A 17,226-nucleotide genomic window follows, 5' to 3' on the forward strand; every position below is an offset into this window, starting at 1 on the left:
AATTTGTATTAAATATATTTTCTTAATGCTAATATATAATCTTTTAACTACTTAAATCATAATATAATTTTTTAACTTTTAATTTAAAATATAAATATATATATATTTAATTTTCTAACAAATTTGTTGAAAAACATTATAACAATATCTTAATTATCAAAAATTGTATATAAATATTTTCACTAATTTTGTAATTAGTAATGAAATTAATATTATATATATATACTCAGTTATCTTTTATAAATTGAAAAAAATTATATCAAATTTTACTATTTTATAGTTATATCTATCATTTTAAAATAAAACATGTTATTTAACTAAATACGATAAAATTATTTTAAACTGATAAATTAATATAATATGTTGGTAGAACGGATTAATATTAGTAAATTAGATAATTCATGTATAAAATTAACTTATCTTAAACTTTTTTTATATATATAGTTATTATATTAAATGAATAAACATAAAAAAATATTGATAAAGAAAATTTAGCGCTTTGAATTACGGATCAGGATCATAATAATTGAATAAAAAATAATTTTAAAATATATATAATAAAAAATACCAAATATATGTGATGATTTGAAATAATCAATTAACATACAGCATGAAAACTATCAAATTGTTATATTTAAAATAATTATATATAAACATTTAAATATATAAGTAACTTTAAAAATATATTCTAATTATGTAAAATATATATATAAACATGAAAATTAATACCCGCACGGTTGTGCGGGTCCAAATCTAGTTTATTTTTAATCTAACAGTATTGTTACAAAATATAAATAAAAAAATCTAACAGTATCATATTAATGCCGACTACTGTACATGATACACTAAATACACCCCTAAAATATAGGGGATGACTACATGCAATTAATCATTTAACGCCCAATGTACAACAAACACTATCCAATTGATAGCATCCACCGTCCAAAAAACACTATCAAAAAAAGCTAGACACCAACCGCATAAAAATAGTTGAGTTATAAGAATCACTTTTGAGTGTGTCTAATGTCTTGGCACTTTTTACATGTTAGAGGTTGGAAGTTTGTGTGAGTTTTGTTTTCTTTCAAAAGGTAATGCGTGACCCATGCATGATGACACGCCGACAAACACATTTTTGTTTCTCTGCATCACATATTTGCCTCACAAGTCACGAGTTTCAAGTTTTTCTTTATACACAAACACTCACGTGTCTGTGTCATGCACTGTTCGAACCTGGATCTAATTATGTAAACCATCCAAAACAGAGACGCATACCACAGTGAGAACTTGTGATACCACAACTATTTTACCAGCGTTAACATCAATTATAAACCATATTTTGGCTGAAAACCAAATTTAAATTTCAAATAGCATAAACTGCAACATAGCTCCAAAGAGAATTTATAGCGGCTATGCTCAAACAGATTCGATGATTAGAAGGTGATCCTCTTATTACCGAATCTGTTCAAATTGCTTCTTCTTAAATGATTTAATGTAATGGTTTTCTTTTTCGAGTTCCATTTGTAACAAAAAAAGAAGTTGTCAACTTTTTTTTTCTTCCATATAATAATACACATAATATCTTTTATATAATAAATTCAGTGAGGAACTTTACGATAGAAGTTAGAGAACTGAAAAACAATAACATGATCAAAACGTGACCATAATAATTTGTGGCCGACACTTCCATGGTGAGAAACCCGGAAAATAACGACAAAACCCATTCGTTTATTGTGTGATAATCAAAGGTTAAAGTAATTGACACGTAATGTGCAGTGTATATAGTTTATACGTCGATGATTATCCGTTGTTTTCCAGCATTTCAATGTGAATTTGGGGTCCTCCAATCCGTACATATCTTCCGACTTCATCTTTAGCCACTACTCAATGCCGTCATCCGGTTAGGTGTTTGCGTCAAATAAAAGCAATTAAACCGGACGGTTTGAAAAGCACCGCGTGAAGAAAAGTAAAAGATGGTTCTTTTGTGTTTAAGTCAAATGTAGTTCGTTTCCATAAAAACAAGTTGGTTCGTTCGATTTAAATATACTTTTATTCTAATTTTGGGTTTTGACCGTCTAGACTTGGAATAGCATTCTTCTTCTAGTCTTTGTTCATGCACCGTCTCAACCTTCTCTTTTATTCCTTAAACTTTACCTTTTCACTATCAATACTGTTCAAAACTTCTATATAGTCAACATTTCCCATTCATATTCATCTAGAACTTGTCCATCTCAAATGAATCTCTGTATGTAGATGCTTTTCAAATCAGTATTGGTTAGTAGATATAACTGTTTTTTTTGGTCAACTAGCTCCTAGTAGTAGTTATAAGTTAGAATTGTCTATCTTCTTGAAAATAAATAGAAAAACTCGAAACGTGTAGCATAGGATGACCATGACTATGACCATAAGGGCATCAGCATCAATGAATCTTAAGGGAGGTTCATAACTTTAATTTTTTTATTATTATTTTTTTAAATTTTTCTGTTTGAATTTAAAAAATAATAAAAAAAAAAAAATTAAACGAACCAATCACGGGCCGCCACGTGGCGTAGGGTCCGCGATACAGTGATGAACCAGGTTCATCCCAGTGACCCTGCAAAAGCTGAGTTCACCAAAAATAGAATATTTTAATATTTTTTTTTTGGGGAAAGGTGTGAACTTCTGCATTGAACCTTCAATGCAGATGCTCTAACAAAACAGAGAGAAACTCTCTAGAATATTGCAACTTGCAAGGCGGCATGGCATCAAAAAGTAAATGAAGAAAAAGTCTTTTATAGTCGACCTCTTCCTTTTTTTCATCTCATCACCACTCTTTCCACACGTGTACTAAGTCGAACCAAACACCACCTTCACTCTTTGTACTTTCCCACCACTTGTCACGCAACTTCCTCTCCACACTCCCTTCACCTTTCACTCTATATATGTATTCACACTCTTTCACTTCCTCTTCAACATAAAACAATTCTCCCCTTTTCAATTCGTTTCATCACAAAAAAAAGCCTCTCTAAATTCCCCTTCTTGTTTTTTTACCAGAAAGATCTTCAGATTCTAATCTACTAATGGCGCTTGAGGCTATCAGTTCACCGAGATTAGCTTCACCGGTCCCTCCTCTGCTCGAAGATTCTTCAAGATTCCACGGCGTCGATCACTGGACCAAAGGTAAAAGATCTAAACGGTCCAGATCCGACTTCCACCACAAGAACCTCACAGAAGAAGAGTATCTCGCTTTCTGCCTCTTGCTCCTCGCTCGTGACGGCGATCGCAGCAACCGTAACCCTCTTCCTCCTCCTCCGGTGACGGTGGCGGAGAAGTCGTCAACCTACACGTGCAGCGTCTGCGACAAGTCCTTCTCGTCTTACCAAGCCCTCGGGGGACACAAGGCGAGCCACCGGAAAAACTTATCACAGACCCTATCCGGCGGAGGAGATGATCAATCGACGTTGACCACATCCGCCGCGACAACCGGAAGTGGGAAGTCTCACGTCTGCTCGATCTGTCACAAGTCGTTTCCTTCCGGCCAAGCTCTCGGCGGACACAAGCGGTGCCACTACGAGGGGAATAACAACAGTAGCAGCAGCGTGGCTAACTCCGAAGGAGCGGGGTCCACCAGCCACGTCAGCAGCGGTCACCGTGGGTTTGACCTTAACATCCCTCCTGTACCGGAATTCTCGCTGGTGAACGGAGACGACGAAGTGATGAGCCCGATGCCGGCGAAGAAGCCCCGTTTTGACTTCTCGGAGAAAGCTTAATCAGATTTTTCATGTGTTCTGTTTTGAGTTTATGTAGGAGTTTGTTGGTTGTACAGACAAAAGTTTCGCACATTGATTCATTCCTCCTGCCTTGTACTTTTTTTTCAGTTAAAGTTATTACTAGACTCATTCTTTGTCAGAATAGTTGTTTTCCTTTCAATATTCTTAAATTTATACATGTTAGAGTTATTTTAGTTTTGTTTGAATAATATCATACCTCTTGCTGCTACAGCTCTTTTCTTAGTTTTAAATTTACATTTTCATAAATGATCAAACTCCTACGCATATTTTTGTTTGTTTTGATGCATAGGTGTTCGATCTTTTGTTAGTCTTCCCTTAAAAGTCTCATTTTATTTATTTTTTGCGTATAAATTTGAATATGTGATAAGGGACCATTTGTGGTTGGTAGACTAGTGGTAGAAACAAGACATATGGACTTGGATATGCTCAGGAGTTGGGAGTTTGGTTGCCTCTCTTGCTCTACCTCCAGCCACCAAATTTTACAAACAAAAAACCTCCACAATAGATAATAAGCTAAAAAGTGTTTCAAAAAAAAAAAAAAAAGATAATAAGCTAAAAGAAAAATTCCACTAGAGAAGCAACTTGAGCCAAGCAATAACCAATTTTTGCTAATTGTTTATAGTTGCTGAAGCATCTGCCACTTCGGGTGTGTTCTGGATAACAACTACAAAAGTTAAAAGTGTTTTTTTTTTAAATGTTAACCGATTGGACCCATTAACAACGAAGAAACCAAAAAATCAATCAGTATAAGAAAACCTTCTTTCATGACACTGAAGCGCTGTATGCATCTTGGGTATTTATTCTACCTGCCACACCAAAACGTTTTAAAACGGTAACCATTTGTAGATAATTACAACAAAACACTCAACCATGTATGCGTATATTGAAAAAACTTCTTAGAAAGTAATCACAACTTTGCATGCATTTTTTTTTATGAAAGTGGTAGAAGAGTTGGGAAGAACCAAGGTTCACCAAAAGTGGTCCGGTCCCTCTATGGAGGATGTAATATACTATTATATGTGGTGGAAAACAGCCTCAGATGTCCATATCAACTCTATTGCATCGTTTATACAATAGAGTTTGCTCGGATGTTCCAACCCAAGAGAAGACGTAAAGAGAGAGATCAAAGAAACTTTTAAAAGACCAAATAAAACTCTTATTTCATTAAACGTGACACCACATTACAAACTCCTAAGCATGATCAAGATGCTAAAGTACATCCTTATTTCTTCCCTTTTTCCTTCTACGATCTAAAGAAACTGCTTGCTTTTTCTAGTTTTTTCTTGATTTCATCATGCTGGCTTCAAGGTGTCCATATCCACCACCACCACCGCATGAACCGCCACACCCACCACCACCACCACCGCCGCCGCCAATGATGACTCCACCACCAATACCACCTGACCCGTATCCCGGACCGCCTCCTCTGTTTCCTCCATCCCAACCCACACCACCACCACCACCACCACCAAATCCACCACCAATCACAACACCACCACCACCACCACCACCACCTGGACCGTATCCACCATACCCTGGATCCCCGCCCCCATAGCCGCCAGCTGTGAGTTCACCCTTAAACCCGGTTACGTGTCGGTTACTCTTTCCCATCTCATGGGATTTTGCTTCACTCATCATGGCACCTTCTCTTGCAGCCTCACCAATCATATGGCCAATGAGGCATAGATACATGGAAACAAGAAACCAAAACATCACTCTGCCCATAATGGCTACTTACTGACACAATTGCTTTAGTTAGAATCTGAGAAAGAAAGTAGTACTTGTGATCGAACACATAGCCACACACACATCACTATATATATATGCAACTAGTACAAGCGAGTTAGCATGGGTGGCGTGCCAGTAAAGAGAGGTGTGTATATGGTGGCTCACCAAAACGAGTTTCCAGGTGATGGGTCTGATTCGCATGATTAATTTCAACACCTGATCTGAGTTTTGTTGCATTTTGTGATTATACAGTTAAAAATGCAAAGTCTACGGGCTTTTTCAACTGAGACGGATTTTTGCAAAAACTACTTTTCAACTGTACACAGTAGTAATTCGAGTAAACACATCGTAAAGTGAAACATTGTGTATAAGTGGATGTTTTGTTATACAAATATGGATTTTTATTCGATAATTCTAAGTGGTTTTGGATGTCAGAATCTTTTCTATTTACAATAAAATCCGAGCTCAGTGATTTGGGACTTAATAATTCGAATAACTGAAAGTAGACAAGACTTGCCAAGTGTTTTGGGACGTGTTATCTGCCTTGTCTAACTGGATGCCTTGAAATGTAAGTCTAGATGATCGGGTAGTGACTACCAAAGGCTGTCCCGAAACCCCAACCGAGGCCTAAACCCACACCGCAACCACCACCTTCAAAATACCAATAACGCATGCGTTTTGTTATTTGATACTTGATGAAAGATGAAGCAGTACCCCTAATTGTGACATTATATTAAGGCACAGAAGAAGACGCATGTATTAAAGCTTACCAACACCAACGCCTAGTACATTCAAAGGCATTCCTGCAAGAAAGCAACAGAAATAATCCAATTCAGTATGAATCTACCATCAAATGTAAGATGGAGTTATTGTCAATGGCACTCTAAGCATGTCAAGAGTATAGTTGAAAATATTGGTCTGCGTTCATTTCTTTATAATATAGCTTTCCAATATGTTGACAATATTCTAAGAATTGTCCTTGGTCTCATGTCATGAACATAACATCCATCTTTAACCGATTAGGAACATGATATTTATATCTTAGTTTCATGGATTTTTTTTTTTTTTAAAATATTTGGAACTAAGTTCATGTCCAGCTAAGTGAAATCTACACCCTTGTTTTAAAGTAAAAAATATTTAGAGAGAAGTGGTGAAGCAACCTCCAAAACCCCAACCAAGGCCAAATCCACAGCCAACACCGAGCCCTAATCCAACACCAACCCCGGCGAAGTCAGAGCGCACCATAATCTGATCTTCACAAACAAGATATAATCAATAAATAGAGTTAGAGATTTTGAATGTGAATTAACGAAGGATTAACTTGGTTGGTGAACTATCTGCTAGACCAAGATTGAACTACCCCGGTTTATCTCATCCGGTTTTTTATGAACCGATTATTTCACAAACCAACCGGCCTAATCATACATGCAACTTGTTGGTTCAATCTGACATTAGGCTGTTATGTTGTGCAAAGCAAAAAGAAAAAAAAAACATTTTGGCTGCTTATAATCTAGGCTTTGTTTCTTAATCATTTATCACATTACCGATCTCCTGCTTCATAAGCTTTTTACTTAAACCATTAAACATCACCCATTTTTCTGTCTACTGAACCCTGCATGCAATGTCTTGATTGTGGCCCATAGATAAGTCTTCAAATATGAGTTCAGAAGGTGGAAAGCAATCCATTGACAAGCAAGGGACATTGAACCAAATTTTATCAATCACACATGCTTGTTTCATCGTGTGTTCAAAGTGTTATGTCCCGTTGACATATCTCCAAACCTTAAAAGTGTAGCCACAGGCCCACAGATCTACCAGAATGAGCTATCAAGATACCTTCCACGAAATTATAGTCTTCAAGGTATGAACTGATGGTCGTCTCCCAGTAAACTGTTTAGGTGTGTGCCGCCTCCACACAAGATGCCCATCAGAACCCGCTAGGACCTTGCTCCCACAAGGAACAAGCTGTACCACATGTAGTTATATTATACTTTATATAAAAGCAGCATAAATTAGGGACCAATTAGCCTTAAGGAACACGAAAGGCATGATCTTAGAGATGAAAATTAAAGTCAGAACAAAGCAATTGAGTATGATGATTCTGTGCATTCTGATGTATACTTATGATCCTGTGGCTTTTATTTAAAAACATGATTTTGTTGCGCAAGCTAAAACAAAGGAATGCCAGATGCTAGGGCAGGTCCTCTTCCTAAATTCATAAAGCTCTTCGGCCACAAAGTTAAATAAATGAGATCACCAGCTTTAAGTCCATATTACAAATAAAAAAATTATAAAAATTAACATGAGACAAATGAGATTTTACTCAGAGAAAGTAGTCAACATAAACTCTTGGACCTAAAAGCACGTTTGACGGTTGAAGAGATAAGAGACTCTAGCTATTGAGATTTGAGACCTACAACACATACCTAAAAACATTTAATAATAAAAAGAGAATCGGCAATATTGAGTCAACGTCTAAATGAAAAAAGAAAAAACACCAACATGAATAACTAATCGTGCGTGGTTCTCATCTAATTCCACAAACATGCCCTCTTATGTCCAAAGATTAAGTTTTTCAAGTACTTTTCTCCCGTATCTATTGCACCTCAACAACGGATGATTCCTGTTGATATGGTACAACAATTCACTTCGCATATCATTCTGCAAGACAAAGTAAACAAATAAGCTAATGATTTCACACAAAATGGATCTAAAAGCATGTTTATTTTCGTTACCTGAGATACAACCCATGCAGTCTGAATTACATAGTTTCCGTAAGGATTTACAAGAAGTGAATCAATGTCAGTAAGCAGCTCGTTGATGATCATCCTCGAGTTGAATTGTCTACTTTCTAAACATTTTTGCACCGCATGACTTCCAAACTTGTCACAAGAGAGTTGCACGTAATTCCCACTGAGATATCTTGACAGAGTTGCTGCCACTTGAAAATTTTCCAATTCCAACACATACTGGACCACATAGTTTCTGACAAATGGAAAAATATATTTCATGCAAGAGTAAGATATAAAATGATTAATGCTTAATCATATTAGTTGTATAATACATACCCATAGCGATTCACACATAGATTCATAGCATTAGCGATTATCTCTCTAATCAAAGGCTCCCTTATTTCTTGACGGGATTTTCCAATGCATTGTTGAAGTAGACAAGAACCATAATGATCAATTGCAATTTGATAACAGTTTTGAACAATCATTTGAAGAAGTCCCTATAAAACAAATCGGAGATCACATACATTGTCATTACTTACATTGAAGTTTATTTTTTAGAAATGAGAGATACTTACATTTGTTTGTGAAGGAGAAAAATGGCTGAAGCAAAACATAATCACATCATTTGCATTAGTGCTCTTGCTCAGAAGTAATGCAGCATGGCATATAGTTACCATGAAGTGGGATATTTGCTCTTCTGAACTAAGACATCGGATCAAATCTTGTATTGCACGCGTTCTGTGATCTCCAAAAGAAAATACAAATCAGTTAAGTTGGATTATATCAAATGAACATACGTACACTATATAAAAAAGAAGTGTATACCCATGCATATCGCCACAAATTCTCACAAACTGATTAGGTTGTTGGATGAAAATTTCCAAAACCCGAGTGATTTGTTCATTTGTACATTTCTCCATGAGCTTTTGAAATACTTGATGGCCAAAAGGATCAGTCATCAGCTCACAAACATGTGATATCAGCTCATCAAATATCTGATCAATAGTGTCTCTTGAACCTTCCGCGATCAAGTTTTGCAACTCGACAGAATCCACACGGTTTTTAGCACGAGACAGTGTGTTATCCGTAGCCCTAGAGTTATTCATATTGAATAGATCATGGGTTCGAGGCACATAACCGTGTGAATAACTCCAACGGCTTTGATTACCAGAATTATGATTATTACTTTGAGGGAAAGGAACCTCACAGTGGTCAAAGTACGGAGAACGAAACGACATACCACTATTGCCACGCCCATAAGAACCATAATTAGATGACTTATAAGCATGATACCCATTAACAAGATTATCCTTCCTAAACCACATCCTCTCCAGATTAATCTGTGCTTGTTCAGTTTGAGAGTGAAAATACGAAGGGTTAAAGTATTCATTGATACCTCGATCTCCACCATTCAAAGGAAATTGATTGCTACCACGTTGATCACGTAGCGGCTGTTGGCGAGGGTTTGAATCATAGACACCCAATCTTCTAAAGTCAGATTCAAGGGCTCGCAAATCTGACAAAGGAGCAAACTGTGAAGATCCGGTTCTACTTGAGTAATGATCATCCAAGGAGCCATACATATTCTCGTAAGCTTTGAGTCTTTCACGTAGAAGCTGTTGAGACGGAGACGGCGGCAAGGCTTCCTCCGGATTCTCGTCTCCATCTCTTCCGTTTTGGTTAGTCGTCATAGCTGACCGATGTGGAGCAGACAAAAAGGAGAGAATAAGAGGTAAAAAAGGAAGAGAAATCCAAATGTAACGACGACCTAGGTCAACAAAGATTTTGTACTTATTTTCTGGATTTATCAGTAAGGAAATTTAATAAATAAAATGGGAAAGATATTAATGAAAGATTTAGAGAATATATTGAATATCTAGAGAAAGCGTGGGAAGGAAAATAAGGGTGATTAATTCAGTTACTTTAAAAAGGCCTCCATATCACATTCTAATTACACGTTTAATTTTTGCTTAAAGGGATCAAGGGTACTAATAAAATTAACATTATAAATTGTTGGTTAGAAACAATATTTGATACCGTTTTCACACCAAACGTCATAGGCTTTGATCATATATCTTCATACTTAGAACTTACCCGAAGCCTACCAAGAGCTAATAATACGAACAAGAGAAAGATATGCGAATAAAGAAACGGAACATAAGCAGCTATGGACTCACTTACGTAATGATTTAGCGGTTCAAAGTTGGGATGCATGACGACCAATTTCCACTGAGAGTGGTTCTTAAAGTTTTGTGATGCTGACCTTCACTCGCCATTACTCTTTGTAGTTAGTTTTACATGCCAATGAACTCAGACGGGACAACATTGCAAGTTGGTAGTGAGATTTTAGGGGATTGTAAACAATTTAGTAAAAGTTTCTATAAAAAAATTTAAACAGATTTGGAGGTTTATGTCTAACTTTTTTCAAAAAAATTGAGAGAGGTATAGGCCAATGTTTCACTTGGTTATGTCTATGACCGGTCCTTGCGAGAGTGGTTCAAGTTTGTTCTTCCCTGAAAGAGCTGGTACTACCGAAGCTATTTTCTCAGAAATAAAATATATTAAAACAAAACCATTATGGAGTTCCTAAGAGAATAGGAACTAACTCGACACATGTACCAGCTTGAAACTTGTTTTGAAAACCAGACGACCAAGTTGAGCATGGTAAGACAGTTTGATTGTAAAAAGACCAGAGTGAGACACAACAGGTTGGAGTTTTTTTTGGGGGGCTAGGAACTGCGAATATGTGCATGTCATGTTCCATGTGACTGACAAACAGCAAGGAATGAAATATTAGAAGCAAGAATAAACAAAACTAAGAAAGAAACCTTAAAACATTATGGTGGACACTAACAAAAGACTAAACTTACTCAAAGCTGAGTCTTTCTTTGTTTTATATATAACGATTTTTGCGGGGCAGCAAGAGTGACGTTCCTAGGCGTTCAAACCGTCGTATTAGTTGTTCCAGATTGGCCAACACTAAACTGAAACGAAGAAACAGCGGTTGCGGGGTCTGATTATATTCATTGAAACATTTGAAACAACATTCTGATTATATATAACTTAGAGCTTGATTGGTTTTCCCGCTACCACCCGCAAACGCAGCTTTTGCGATTAGTAGCGGTTGACAGCGTTTCGAAACAATCATACAAACCGCTACAAATCGTTTCAAACCGCTCCAAACCTCTTAAAATCAAAAGCTGGTTCCAGCTAGCGTTTGCGGTTGTGGGCGGTTGCGGGAGGATAATTTTTTTTTTTAAAAAAAAAAAAAACCATATAAATACAAAAATAAAAATAAAAATAAAATTTTTAAAATGGAATTATAAAAATACTAAAATATATCTATCATTTTTTAATTAATATTATAAAATTTTAAAATAAAAATATTTTCTATAATTTAAAAAATTTAAAACTATAACTTTGAAAATATAATTTACATATTTATTATAATATTATGATTTTTGATATTTTTATAATTATATAAAATGTAAATATTGTTGATTTATTATTTAACCGCTGCTGTATTTGGTAGTTAACCAGTCATAAGTATCCCGCAAACACACCAATTTCTAACCGCAGAACTAGTCGTACAAATCTCTTAAAACCGCTAGAAACCGCAACCACCCGCATCCGCAAACGCCCGCAGCCGCAACCGCAACCGCTGCGTTTGAACCAGTCAGACCCTTAACTAGTGGCGTTTCAAAAGATTGTGATTTTGAGGAGTAGAAAGTTTGCTATATATTAGACAAAAATCATTTAGATTATTTAGAAGTTTCACAAATAAAACAATCCTGGTATAAAATATGTTTTGGTGATATATATGATACACTAGGTTAAGAGCGCGGAATGAACATTATATATAAAAATTATTTTATATATTATATGTTTATAACATATTATGAAATAATAAATATATATTGAATAATTAAAAAGTTATTATCTACTACTTATATAATTAAATTGGTGTGAACATATAAATAAAAATTGAAAAAATATTTTTTCTATTTGATATGATATATAATTAAATTTAAATGATAGTAACATATATATGATATTTTAATACTAATATTTATTAGATGATGCTTTTTGCTCATATTTTTTTATCATTTGTATTTGTTATAGCAAAAAATCTAAATTAGTGATAACAAAATTTTCACTGTGGGATTAATGGTTTAAGTAATTTATAATATTTAAAAAATTAAGTTGTCAATATTTTTCAAATTTTTTATCAAAAAAATGTTCAAAGTAAATTTCAAAATTAAGATATTTATGTATTTTTATATGGCATATAGTTAAATTTAAAATGATGCATATAATTATATATCTTTTATTTTTGATACTTATTAAATGAGACTTTCAACTTATATTATTTTTTAATTATTTCTATCATGTCATAACAAAAGTTTTAAATATTGACAAAATTTATTTTAATAGCTTAAAATTAAACAAATATAATTATAATACACACTTATTTTTATCAAATTTTTATTATTCAAAATCATTAATTGTCATATATACTTTAGCCACATTAGGCAATTCTGTAATCTTATTTAAGGAAATAATGAAGCGCATTTATAATGTATTTATCATGGTTTAATAAAAAGTTTATTGTATATTTAGATGGACCAACATATTTCTCTAAGGATTTTAAGAATTATTATAGTAATGACACGTGGCTACAAAAAATGTTGCAATGTTTTTCAAATAATATATATGGGATATATAGGAACATCTACTATATATTGATGTTATAGTTAGAGAAAATCCAGCTTTATAACAACTTCTCCATTAGAAGATCACCAAAATTTTAGTGACTTGTTGGATAATAACATATTTTAAAATGTATCTGATAACAATTTCTTAAGTTATCCCTCTTGTTTTATTAAATTATTTCAATCGAACATAGCGTCTTGTCTCTCGTTAAAAAGTCCAAGGGAGAGATTTACACTGCTTCTACGATGGCGGTTTAGATTAAAGAACCAAACCATCTCTAATGGTAGCGTTCTTCAACACAACGGTTATGCCTGATCTTATGTAAAACCCTTCCTCTGGCCTATCTCCTTCTTCCACGCCCTGCAACACAGAGAACGTTTTGAGAAAAAAAAGTCCATCGAATATTATTAACAAAAGATTTATGAGAACAAGATATATATACATCTGCATTCGCTATGACCACGTTCTTCCCGATCTTGGCGTTCTTGTCAATGATACAGTTCCTGCATTTAAACAATACAACACTAGTAAGACAATGAATGGCTACAACAGAGGACTCTGCTTTGTTTGGAATCAGATACCTGATCTTGGTGTTCTCGCCTACACCTATAGGGACTTTCCCTTCCGCCAATAGAGACGCGATTTCAGCTTCTGTCTGGTAGAAATCTGCTCCCATCATCATTGTATCCTGAAGCTCTACTCCAGACTCTACACGTGATCGTATTCCCACAATAGAGTGCTGCACACTGCACTCCCTCAAGAAACACCCATGTGAAACTATGGAGTCGAGTATCTGCAATTCAAGAAATAAGCTAGGATCGATGAATATTATAATCAACTGAAACAACGGTGTACGTAGATTCAAGAACCGTACCCTGCATTTATCAACTTTGGTAGGTGGCAAGAACCGTGGAGATGTGAAGAAGGGAGTTTTCGGATCGTAAAACTGGAACTTAGGAGGCTGCCAGAAACAGAGATAAACGGTGTGATTAGATTTTTCACCACGTCACCAAACTGTTCTTGTAGGTAAGAATAAGAATCACCTGTTCGGTGAGAGCTAAGTTGGCATCAAAGAATGATCCTATAGTTCCAATATCCTCCCAATAGTCGTTGAACAAAAATGCCTAGCCAACAAAATAAAACAAAGGTCAGAGAGGAAGCACATATACTGAATGATATGATATGCTAAAGAAAAAATAACATGAAACCTGGACGTTGTGCTCTTTCACGGCCAACGGGATGATCTCAGAACCAAAGTCGTTGGATGTAGGATAACTCGATCTTAGAAGATTTAGCAAAACCTCTTTTCTAAACACATAAACTCCCATCGATGCAATGTATGGGAGCTCTGCAGCTTCTTTTGGTGGCAGACCAAGAACTGTAGTGTCAACTTGCTGAAAACAAGCAAGAAAGTTAGTTGAGTTTAACTTGCAGTAATGAACGTTTTGAGAAAAAAACATAAGAAGTCATTACCATTGCCTTTAAGTCATCTCCCTTTGGTTTTTCCGAGAACTGGACAATTTGTCCAGACTCGTCAATTTTAAGCAGCCCATAATCCGAAGCACGGCTGAGAGTAAAAGAACAAAAGGGATCAAATTCATCATACAAAAGTAAGGCATGTAGACACAGTTAATGATACTCAGACACACCTCTCATCCATGGGAAGACAAGAAACTGTGATATCAGCATTTGACTCAATGTGCTTCTGCAAAAAAACAAACAATAAATGAAACAGCGTTCAACATGAAGCTCAGTGTCGTCAAACAAGAAGAACAAAACTAACCTGCACAAAGTTCATGTAATCCATCCGATAGAGATGATCACCAGACAAGATCAAGACATGTTCCACATTCTTTGTCTTGGCATCCTGCATAAACACACCACCAAGTTATGTTTCTCTTGCAACGACAAGAACACTAACTATGAGAATAAAAGGAGACAGTAATGAGTACCTCAAAGACCCATATAAACTGCCTAACAGCATCAGCAGTTCCCTGAAACCATTTCTTTCCTGCATCTCCGGAAGTTTGGGTTGCAGCAAGAACCTAACCAAGAGAAAAATCAACATGCAGGAATATAAAATAAATGTATGGTGTGGGGAGGGGCAATGCTTTCTCACCTCAACAAAACCATCACCGAAGTTGACTCCATTGCCAAAGTTGTAAGTGCGAGAAAGGTGGCGATTGAGAGAGAATGAGTTGAACTGAGTTAAGATGAAGATCTTCCTAATACCGCTGTTGATGCAATTGCTCATTGGTATATCTATCAGCCTGTAACACCCTCCAATTGGCACCGCAGGTTTAGCTCTCTTGCTTGTAAGAGGGAACAAGCGAGTCCCAGCACCGCCACCTAGTATGATAGATGCCACATTCTTTGGGTCTGCTCTTGGAGTTCTCAACAGAGGCTCCTGAAAAATGCATTCTGTATATATCAAAACAGCACTTGGAAGTAACAAAAAGCTACTTGGGAAGACTAGAAGCTGTAAAACTATATTTCTTATTAAATTCACCAAACCAGACAAAAAGAAGAAAACTTGATTGATGAGAGATCGATTCTCTTACCCAACCAAAACATTAAAAAAAAAAACACAGTATGCTTATAAACTAACAATAGCTATAATCTGCTACATTGAGTCCTATGCTAGTTATAGTAGACCTGCAGCTAAACTATGAGCAGCTGATGAACTTTCTCAAGTAAACCCACTGTGTGTTGGCTTATCATCAGTAGTCTTAGCTTCTAAATAAGCCATCGATCTAATATTCAACAGACACTGACACTTACTCACAGCAATTCTTAATAGCAAAAGAAGTCATTTTCAACACAGTCCAAATCACATTCCAGCTAAAACTAGACAGAAAATCGAAGCTATCAGATGCAGCCGTATAAAAATTCACCAGTAGAGCTTACTTGAGTTCATTTCCAAGCAAAACATAAACTAAATCCACTGAAAGACTTCTCAATAAGTTTTCTCGTGAACAATTGCAAATGTGTGAAAACATACATGAGACTCTTGATCAACAGATGGGGTGAGAACAGAGCGAATGAGCCTTGTCTGAATCTTCTGAGGTCCACCACTCTGTGCCTTCAGATGATTAGCCTTGACAACCTCCGCTCCCCAGAAGGAACTATCTCTTCCAGAGTCAGAAACAACCTTTCTGTTCAGACCAAAGGGACTACTACTAGTACACTGAAGCTTCATCATGGCCGCCATATTTTCAGAACAACCTAGCTTCTACCTGTGTAAGTACTATTTGAAAACTCAAAAGGGAATTGAAGGAAAAGAAGCTTAGATCAGAAACTAAAAAAAGATGAGCTTTAGAAAATACCCAGATCGAAAAAATGGAAACTTTCAGACACAGAGATTCGATTGTACGGTGTTTAAAGCGAAGACAATCGAGAAGTCGACTAGTTTAAAGTTCTCTCTCTCAAGTGGAGTGTGATCTTTTTTAACTTTTTAGGCACAAGAGAAACGGAAAAGTGACAAGAGATCAAAGAGAGTAACAGTGTGATCCTCGTGAATCATCTGACGACAACACCGCCAATCCCTCAGATTTTTCTTAAGCAATTAAAAAAAAAGAAATACTAGATCTTAAGGGTTTTGAAAACGGTGCCCGCTTTTAGCTGAAAATAGTAGTAATCTCTAAGGGTATTATTGGAAATTAACAGCACTTAGCCTGAAACAGAAATGTCAATGGAATAAGTAAATGATAATAAAAATAAAAATTCGTATGAGATACATTTTTCATCTAATTTTGTGGGGACAATTCCTGCGGTAGATGTGCAAGAATCGCTGCCTGATGCTATGGTTGATGCATAAATCTTAAAGACACGACAAAACATTAAGCAGTGTGGTGATTCCTACGAGCAAGTATCATGATTTGAAGATTGGTTCTTCTGAAGTTAGTGTTGAGTTAAGCTTGAAGAAAAAGGAAACTTAGGAAACAAGCAATTAACCTAATCCTATCATGTTGAGGAATTGGAAGTTAACATATATGTTAACTTATAGGATTAGGAAAATATAGCTCTCTATATATATATATATATATGCTGATGTCGATGATAAGAACTTGTGAGTTGTGAAAGCTAGAGAGCTTGATTGAATTGTTGTTAAGCTTTGCTTGATTGATTGAATAAGAGAAGGACTTCTTATTATTGTCTTGAGTTTCTTTTAAGCTTTGTGATTCTATATTTGGTATCAGAGCTTCAGGGAAATCACATACAACAATGGCGGAAGTTAAGGAAGAACCTACGGGAAACAAAGAGGCTGGACGAACCTCAATAAA

The 17,226-nt window shown here is 35.6% G+C and overlaps 4 protein-coding genes across 9 annotated transcripts; 1 reads left to right on the top strand and 3 right to left on the bottom strand.

The window, feature by feature from the left end:
* Window positions 1–2,632: 2,632 nt before the first annotated feature.
* On the top strand, window positions 2,633–3,977 carry LOC103839020 (zinc finger protein ZAT10). The gene has a single exon (XM_009115488.3). The coding sequence runs from the start codon at window positions 3,057–3,059 to the stop codon at window positions 3,744–3,746; it is 690 nt and encodes a 229-aa protein (XP_009113736.1). The 5' UTR covers window positions 2,633–3,056; the 3' UTR covers window positions 3,747–3,977.
* A 919-nt stretch (window positions 3,978–4,896) lies between these two features.
* LOC103839021 (acanthoscurrin-2) lies at window positions 4,897–5,719 on the bottom strand. Its single transcript, XM_009115489.3, has one exon. The coding sequence runs from the start codon at window positions 5,490–5,492 to the stop codon at window positions 5,040–5,042; it is 453 nt and encodes a 150-aa protein (XP_009113737.1). The 5' UTR covers window positions 5,493–5,719; the 3' UTR covers window positions 4,897–5,039.
* A 726-nt stretch (window positions 5,720–6,445) lies between these two features.
* LOC103839023 (pumilio homolog 15-like) lies at window positions 6,446–11,433 on the bottom strand. 3 transcript variants are annotated; one of them, XM_033280069.1, is made up of 5 exons: window positions 11,101–11,433; window positions 9,056–10,998; window positions 8,806–8,968; window positions 8,564–8,727; window positions 6,446–8,480 (listed from the first exon to the last, which is right to left on the bottom strand). In XM_033280069.1, exons 2-5 carry the CDS (start codon window positions 9,919–9,921, stop codon window positions 8,102–8,104), a joined length of 1,572 nt encoding a protein of 523 aa, XP_033135960.1. In that variant the 5' UTR covers window positions 9,922–10,998; window positions 11,101–11,433; the 3' UTR covers window positions 6,446–8,101. The 3 variants fall into 3 exon arrangements, with proteins under 3 accessions (XP_033135960.1, XP_009113738.1, XP_033135959.1); XM_009115490.3 differs by having other exon boundaries at window positions 6,446–8,156; window positions 8,231–8,480; window positions 9,056–11,432; XM_033280068.1 differs by having other exon boundaries at window positions 9,056–11,433.
* A 1,585-nt stretch (window positions 11,434–13,018) lies between these two features.
* Window positions 13,019–16,510, bottom strand: LOC103839024 (glucose-1-phosphate adenylyltransferase large subunit 2, chloroplastic). Of its 4 annotated transcripts, XM_009115495.3 has the most exons (13): window positions 16,270–16,506; window positions 15,945–16,179; window positions 15,063–15,350; window positions 14,896–14,988; window positions 14,727–14,810; window positions 14,593–14,648; window positions 14,417–14,510; window positions 14,152–14,337; window positions 13,987–14,067; window positions 13,818–13,904; window positions 13,525–13,736; window positions 13,386–13,446; window positions 13,019–13,303 (listed from the first exon to the last, which is right to left on the bottom strand). In XM_009115495.3, exons 2-13 carry the CDS (start codon window positions 16,152–16,154, stop codon window positions 13,202–13,204), a joined length of 1,554 nt encoding a protein of 517 aa, XP_009113743.1. In that variant the 5' UTR covers window positions 16,155–16,179; window positions 16,270–16,506; the 3' UTR covers window positions 13,019–13,201. The 4 variants fall into 4 exon arrangements, with proteins under 4 accessions (XP_009113743.1, XP_009113739.1, XP_009113742.1 ...); XM_009115491.3 differs by having other exon boundaries at window positions 13,386–13,736; window positions 16,270–16,510; XM_009115494.3 differs by having other exon boundaries at window positions 13,386–13,736; window positions 15,945–16,175.
* Between the last annotated feature and the right edge of the window lie 716 nt (window positions 16,511–17,226).

Source organism: Brassica rapa, chromosome A09 (assembly GCF_000309985.2).
Source record: "Brassica rapa cultivar Chiifu-401-42 chromosome A09, CAAS_Brap_v3.01, whole genome shotgun sequence".
NCBI classification, from domain to species: Eukaryota; Viridiplantae; Streptophyta; class Magnoliopsida; order Brassicales; family Brassicaceae; genus Brassica; species Brassica rapa.

Excerpts from the sequence above, each read along its gene's own strand:
- LOC103839020 (XM_009115488.3), top strand. The coding sequence starts at position 3,057 with ATGGCGCTTGAGGCTATCAGTTCACCGAGATTAGCTTCACCGGTCCCT.
- LOC103839021 (XM_009115489.3), bottom strand. The coding sequence starts at position 5,492 with ATGGGCAGAGTGATGTTTTGGTTTCTTGTTTCCATGTATCTATGCCTC.
- LOC103839023 (XM_033280069.1), bottom strand. The coding sequence starts at position 9,921 with ATGACGACTAACCAAAACGGAAGAGATGGAGACGAGAATCCGGAGGAA. Across the intron at positions 8,969-9,055 it reads ATTTGTGGCGATATGCATGG|AACGCGTGCAATACAAGATT; the intron begins GTATACACTTCT and ends TGGAGATCACAG. Across the intron at positions 8,728-8,805 it reads TTTCTCCTTCACAAACAAAT|GGACTTCTTCAAATGATTGT; the intron begins GTAAGTATCTCT and ends TTTGTTTTATAG.
- LOC103839024 (XM_009115491.3), bottom strand. The coding sequence starts at position 16,154 with ATGGCGGCCATGATGAAGCTTCAGTGTACTAGTAGTAGTCCCTTTGGT. Across the intron at positions 14,811-14,895 it reads AGTTTATATGGGTCTTTGAG|GATGCCAAGACAAAGAATGT; the intron begins GTACTCATTACT and ends GTGTTTATGCAG. Across the intron at positions 14,649-14,726 it reads ATTACATGAACTTTGTGCAG|AAGCACATTGAGTCAAATGC; the intron begins GTTAGTTTTGTT and ends GTTTTTTTGCAG.